Consider the following 7,119-nt stretch of genomic DNA (forward strand, 5'->3'; position numbering starts at 1 on the left):
TCACATCTGCTTTATGTCTCAGCTGGAGTAAAGGATAGGGCTAGATACCGAAGGGGGAGTTTATTTTCATGTTCACTGACTTGAAAATTTCCATTGTCCTCCCCAAAAGAGGGGAGGGTTATTTTACTGATAGCCTGGAGATAAATTTCTATGAATATTTATTGATTTATTTCCAGACTCAGCAGGGGAGCTGCAAATAAATTTAGTGCGTTCTTGAAATAACTCCTTTTCTATGAGGCAAGATGTCATCTGAAACTTCTAAATAGGCATTTAATTAGCATGGGTGTTGCTTCAGAACAAAAACCCCTGGTGAGAGCTTCAGGAGCGCACTGTATTGCAAAGAGGCGGTCGATATGCAGAATTGATGCGCGCCGGCCTTTGTTGCCAGCCCATTGTGTGGGCCATGCTTATGAAGACTAATCCAATCATAAATTGCACCCCTGCGCCAATCAGAGAGCCCAGCGCCCCCGGCGAATGAAGCTGGAGTGGAGAACTTTGTTGAACTTCATTGTCAGAGCTGTCACTTTTCAAAGCGCTTTGGCGGGCGGGACACTATAAAACCATCACCTCGAAGGGAGGACTACGGAGGATTCGGAGGACTCGCAGACGCCCAAGGAGACGTTCGTCAAGCCCCAAAGAGAGGGCACTACGGGGGCGGGAGGGCCGGGAAGCGAGGCATTTACCCTCGGGCCGCTGGAAGAAGGCTTATTCCACCTGCTCCTTGCCTACCATGATGTTCCCCGGCCTCCTCGCGCCCGCCGCCGGGTACCCCAGCCTCCTGCGCCCTACGCCCACCTTGACGCTGCCCCAGTCCTTGCAGTCGGCATTTTCCAGCCACTCCAGCTTCCTAGTGGAGGACCTGATCCGCATCAGCCGACCCCCAGCCTACCTGCCCCGCAGCGTGCCCACGGCCAGCATGTCGCCGTCCAGGCAAGGGGCCCCCGTGACCCTCACCGACACGGGGGCCTCGGACCTGGGCTCCCCCGGCCGAGGCAGCCGGCGAGGCAGCTCTCCGCTGACCGCGGCCTCCCCAGCCAGTGAGCCCACGTTTCTGAAGTTTGGGGTGAACGCCATCCTCTCCTCGGCGCCCAGAACCGGTAAGTGAGGGCAGGACGCTGAGGGCGGTCCAAGGGTAGGGCATGTGCTGGGTCCCTCTGGCCTCAGTATCCTATACAGAGCGGGCACGCACGAACACATTAGCGCGCATACTAATTCCGAGGCCCCAAGGTGGGCAAAGTGAGACTAAAATCCAACCGATTCTGGGGAAGAAAAGCTTCCAGGCTCGCTCCACTCTCAGAATGAACTTGAACGCACGCAGTGGGAGAGAGTGGCACGTTCCCCCCACCCCCCGCGGCGCGCAAAGACAGCTAGTGCACGCCCCTGGGCTGCTGAGTTTCTGTCCCCGTGCTTCCAGGACCCAGTTTTTGTAAAGCCCAAGGTGATATATTCATTGAATTAACTAGAATTGCACGTGTGCAATTCTTTTCTTCCCTGGCCCAGTCCTGCCTATCTCCTTATTGCCTGGGATGGGGTTGGGGAGGGAGATAAGAGAAGGTGCTGCGAGCAAGTGGGAAGATTTCAACAGATGAGCTAGGAAAAGATGTATTTTACTATCAGTACATACAGGAAGGCGCCTTTGAAACCAGCCGAAGGGTTAATCATGTCATGTGTTCCATCTGTTGTACGATAATCAATTACGTAATCAAATTCCTTGTCTATTCTCCTCCCTCCCTCCGTCTCTCTCAGAAACTTCCCCCGCCTTGCTCCAGAGCGTCCCTCCCAAGACCTTCGCCTTTCCCTACTTTGAAGGTTCCTTCCAGCCTTTCATCAGATCTTATTTCCCAGGTAGGTCTCCTCTCCCTTCCTTGTGTGAGGCTGGGCGGCGCCCCAGCCCAGGCCCGACGCTCCCTGCCAAGCCATATTTCTCCGTCCACCCCTCGGGGTTACGCTCTGGTTCAGAGGTTGCAAGGCGTACAACATTCACGAATCCGTCGCGCCAATTTGATGCCCTATTTAGCACAAGCAGTGACTGCTTGACACTTTGCACCAATTCCCTGCTCTACAAATTAGCAGGAATTGTCATGGTCCCAATTTGAGGCGGTTCCCTTCCCGGCGAGGAGCTGTTGGCATCCCTTCACGCCGCCGTTTTCCCACAGAGTCAGTGCACTTGGCCACGATTTCCCACAAAGGTTTCAGCACCATGACCAATTGGTCAGCTCCTCCGGGCAGCCACACACAGACCGGCCCTCGCCCTCCACGCCGCCGAGAGACACCTACCAGCCGGGGCTAATTTCTCTTTAAGACTCATTCAGGGCTTCGGGCTTTTCACAAGACCACATGGGGTGCCCTCTTGTGTGGGGTGCTTAGGGTCGCCCAGCGGGAGGGGGCCTAGATCCTCCCCCAACCTCAACCTTCAATTTCCAACCTGATTTCCCAAAGCTTCTCATTCCCGCTCCTCCCCCCTCCCCAGCCAATCTTAAAGAACATAGAAAAATAGAAGAACGCTTGGAAAATAAGCAGTTTTTTTTTTTTTTTTTTAAGAGGAGGCTGTGATCGGGTCCCAGTCTAAAGCGAAAACACCCGAAACACCTTCCACAAGGTTTTCATCCTAGAATCCCGGTGTTGATTCAAACTGTGGCTCAAAAACGCTGCGATTGGTCAAAACTCAGGAGGAAGGAGACAGAAAAGCCCCTATAAAAAGAATAAAGACTGGGCATGGGCGGTGGGGGATGGGTAAAACCAGGAAAGCACTCCCAAATATCAGCAAAAGAAGCAAGCAATTGATTTTTAAAAGGGGGAGAGAGAATTCACCAACAGCCCCCAGCCCCAACCATTCACGCTGTTGCTAATAATGGAATTTGCTCCCTTTCTCCCTCATCTCAATGCTCTAACAAAAACAACCCGGGCTTTATAAATAGCTTTTCATGTCCATTTAATGAAAACGATTGGAGGAAGAGAAGCCTCTGCCATCAGTATTCTCCCAATGGTCTTGGCCTGCAGTTGTGTTTAGTTTGAAAGTGTAAATCTCTTTTGTCCCAGTAATATATGGCTTTCGCTGCTTGTCCTCAGTCTTTTTCTGTTAGTTCATTACTACACAATTACCATTCACGCTTCATTAGAGTCTCTGTCTCTTTTGGTTTTTTTTTTTTTTTTCTCCTTCCCTTAAAGCGAAACTCTTCCCCTTTTTATCATGCCAATACCCATTGGGAAGCGGTCAATGTGCTAATTAGCTGCCACTTTTCATGTGTTTGGGCCGAATTCTTAACGTTTGGAGGGGGGATGGGAGGAAAGATTAATATATTTAAAAAAATGACTACTGATTGGTTTTTAAAAAATCCAAGGCGGATTTTCCCCTCAATTTTTTTTTTTTTTTTATCAAATCAGTAAAAGAATGATTTTTCATCTAAAGATTGTAAAAGCCACCGAGGTGATAAAAATTTAGGGGGAAAACCCAGTGGCCTCAGCTGGGTATTCTCTTGTTATTTTTGTAGTTTATTTATCCTATCGCTATTTTAGCTGATACGCTGGTTTGTTTCCCTGAGACTTTTGAATGGAAAAACGAACAGGCTATCGTGGGGGCTGCTTTCAGTGTTTCAGTGGTTTTATCTAATCCGAGTTTGCGGGGTTGAAAGGGAAAGTTATTTGGGCGGAAAGCGCCTTTCACTCTCGCAGGTTAGTAGGTTTGGGGCCTATTCTCCAGGCGGAGAAAAAGGAGAGCTTTAAAGAGATGAAGGGATCTGAGAGAAAAAACGCGGGAGGCCACGATGGAGGGGCGAGCACAATCGGGCGGGGGCCGGATAGCGCCCATTCAGTCCCCGCCTGCCCGTTCCGCCCCTGCAGCGTCCTCCAGCGTCGTGCCCATGCCGGGCACCTTCTCCTGGCCGCTGGCCGCCCGCGGCAAACCCCGCCGGGGCATGCTGCGCCGCGCAGTGTTCTCCGACGTGCAGCGCAAGGCGCTGGAGAAGATGTTCCAGAAACAGAAGTACATCAGCAAGCCCGACCGCAAGAAGCTGGCGGCCAAGTTGGGACTGAAGGACTCGCAGGTGAGGGCGATCTCTGCACAACATCCCCCCGCGCTTCACCCCTCCGCTGCTCACCTGACTGCTGCGAGGGCTCTCTGAAACCGCTTAGGTCCCATTGTACAGACAGCGAAACTGAGGCCCAGAGAGGCTGTAAGTTAACGAGCCAGCTTCCTCAAGGCTCCTCAGGACAGGTCTCTACATCTCACCTGAGCGCACCCTCCCCCAACCTCCCCCCGCCCCCGGGCTTCTGGGGTAAGAGAAGCGAGGAGCTGAGGGGGGTGGGGGCTGCGCTGCGACCCACGTGAACTCACTTCAGGAATGCGGCCCCAGCCGAGGCCTCTGCGCTCCCCTCCACTCTCCCCGCCTTTCTCCGCCCCCTTCCTCAGGTGAAAATCTGGTTCCAGAACCGGCGCATGAAATGGCGGAACTCGAAGGAGCGCGAACTGCTGTCCAGCGGGGGCTGCCGAGAGCAGACCCTTCCCACCAAGCTCAATCCGCACCCGGACCTCAGCGACGTGGGCCAGAAGGGCCCCGGGGACGACGAGGAGGAAGACGAGGGCCCGGGCAGCCCCCGCCACCGCCTGGCCTACCGCGCGTCCCCTGAGCCTCGGCACCGGCGCGACCCGCGGCTCGAAGGGCCACTGCCCGCGTCCCCGGCGCACTCGAGCAGCCCCGGCAAACCTTCGGACTTCTCCGACTCCGAGGAGGAGGAGGAGGAGGGCGAGGAGGAGGAGGAAATCACGGTTTCCTAGAAGCCCCTCCTCAGCCCCGGGACTGTTTTTAAGTGCTTTTTTTGAAATCGAAGAGGTGGGGCTCCGCCTGTGTGTTCACTTTGTGCCCGTGGTCCAGACGCTGCCGCTTCCCATTGTAGAACCATCACCGTGTCAAGGGCGCCATGGCGCCTTCCACTGCCCGAAAGAGACACCTCCCTTCCCCGCATCCACCTTCCAGCTGCCCGCCCCATATAAATTTATTTTGGATCTTGGCCCAGGCCTTAACTTTCCCACATGGACTCCTTTCTATCTTGTTTATTGCAAACTAGTTTAAACACGAAACTCTGGTGGCGTAGTGGTTAAGTGTTATGGCTGCTAACCAAAGGGTCAGCAGTTTGAATCCGCCAGGCGCTCCTTGGAAACTCTATGGGGCAGTTCTACTCTGTCCTATAGGGCCGTTATGAGTCGGAATCGGCTTGATGGCACTGGGTTTGGTTTTGGGTTTTAGTTTAAACACAGTGGGGGGTCTCCACTTCCAAGAGCCCAGGATCTGGGGCCTAAGAATGTGGCTTACATTATTAAGGGCTTAGTTATGAACCGAAGTCCATCGGTGGAGCAAAGGGCTAAGTGCTGGACTAGTACTTAGAACTGAACCACCCACAGGCGCCTCTGAAGAAAGGCCAGGCGATTTGCTTCTAAAGGTCATAGCCTTGAAAACGCTGTGGAGCAGTTCTACTCTGCAATATATGGGGTGGCCAGATGGACTCCACAACAACTGGTTTGGGTTGTTTTAGTTTATGAACCAGGCCCTGCAACTCTTTAGCAGCAACAGTCCTGTAAGGTAGGTACCCTTCTGACAGAGAAAGGAGTTAGGAGTGAAAACACCATGCATGTAACTCCAAGGCACCTGACTTCCTAGGTCCTTCTACCACCTTATCTTAGGTAAGGTTTCCAGCATGTGTCTCATACCCTACTCCAGATAGGTAACCCTTAGGCTTCTCATAGCAGTTCCCTTAGAAAGTTCGTTTTTTTAAAAAAGAAAAAACATGTATCTGCTTTCTGGTCTAAGGCACAAAATAAATATTGAGTCTTTTGTCATATCCCAAATTCTCTCCTGACAGAAAAGTGAGTTCTCTAATAGAGGGGAAGAGTCAGTCTATTTCTGTTTGCCTATTTTAATGCTTTTCCTTTATAATTTTCTGCGCCCATAGTATATGCACCAAGCACTCTACCTTATGCCCTTTTAATATTTCCTGAGAGGTGTCTCTGAGCTTCAGAACTTCTTAGCAATGGGCGTGATGTGGACAGAGACCCACAAGCCTCTTTGTTTTTTTTTTTTTTACTGAACTTTGCTGTCTTTGCACAGCTTTAATGAACTGTACACTATTTTGTACACATGTGTTGTATGGATATTTTATACCAAGGTTATTGCGAATGACTATAAAGAATTGACTAGATTTCTTTTTTTGTTGTTTTTATGCAATGGTTTTTAAACTTCAAAAAGGTAGCTGTTTAATTGTATAACTTATAAATAAATACTTATTTTGTATTTTTACCATGTATAGATTTTTATATATGTATATATGTATCATATGAATAAATGCCAAATAAAAAGTAGAATGCATACAATGGTAGATGCCATTAATTCACAGCATGTTAGAGTTGAAAGGAATAGAGCTATTCTAGCCTGAGTGCTGGATTTTACTGAAGGTAAACTGAGGTCCAAGAGGGGAAGGCACTTGCCCAAAGCCACCCAGCTAGTTAGTGGCCAGAACTAGAACCCATCTGACTCTTCAGTCAGGGTCTTTCCTATTTTGCTGTACCAAGAAGTAGTTGTATTTGCTATGTTACATAGAAAGTAGCTCCTGTAAAGTGGTACCAAAAGGTTGAGTCTGTAATTATCCTTCTCCCCTTCTCTAAGGAATGAATTGATGGATTAAAAGAAACTGATCAAAGTCTAAGTGTCTCAAGTATGCAGTGGCTTTCGTTTCCTTTCTTAAAGGCATATTTCCTGGTCCCTCCCCCGCCAAAAAAATTCAAGAAAGCCTCAAAATTGATCTTGACTCCTTGTCTTTTGTGTCTGATCTGATTTTATCAAGAATGTCATCTACAGGCAGGACATAGCTCAGGTACAGACTGTGGAGTTCCCAAATGAAATGAAAGTTCTTTAAAAAAGGACCGATTGATTTAACCAGCAACTTATCCTGGGTGGAACTTTGGTGAGGGCTTTTGTGCCCTTTGAGGGATTGGTCTTTTCCGTATCAGTAACACAGACCCATGTTTCTTTGCTGACCTAAACCACATCCCATGTGCTGAGAAAAAAAAAAATTGTCAGGCTTAAATTCTGTAAAAAAAAAAAAAAACTCTGTAGTTTATGTTATATT

At 49.9% G+C, this 7,119-nt stretch overlaps 1 protein-coding gene across 1 annotated transcript; it reads left to right on the forward strand.

The window, feature by feature from the left end:
• Positions 1 to 730: 730 nt before the first annotated feature.
• On the forward strand, positions 731 to 4,774 carry DBX1 (developing brain homeobox 1). The gene is made up of 4 exons (XM_003411970.3): positions 731 to 1,097; positions 1,747 to 1,845; positions 3,841 to 4,043; positions 4,409 to 4,774. Exons 1-4 carry the CDS (start codon positions 731 to 733, stop codon positions 4,772 to 4,774), a joined length of 1,035 nt encoding a protein of 344 aa, XP_003412018.1.
• Positions 4,775 to 7,119: the final 2,345 nt, after the last annotated feature.

This window comes from Loxodonta africana, chromosome 7 (assembly GCF_030014295.1).
Source record: "Loxodonta africana isolate mLoxAfr1 chromosome 7, mLoxAfr1.hap2, whole genome shotgun sequence".
In the NCBI taxonomy this organism is placed as follows: domain Eukaryota; kingdom Metazoa; phylum Chordata; class Mammalia; order Proboscidea; family Elephantidae; genus Loxodonta; species Loxodonta africana.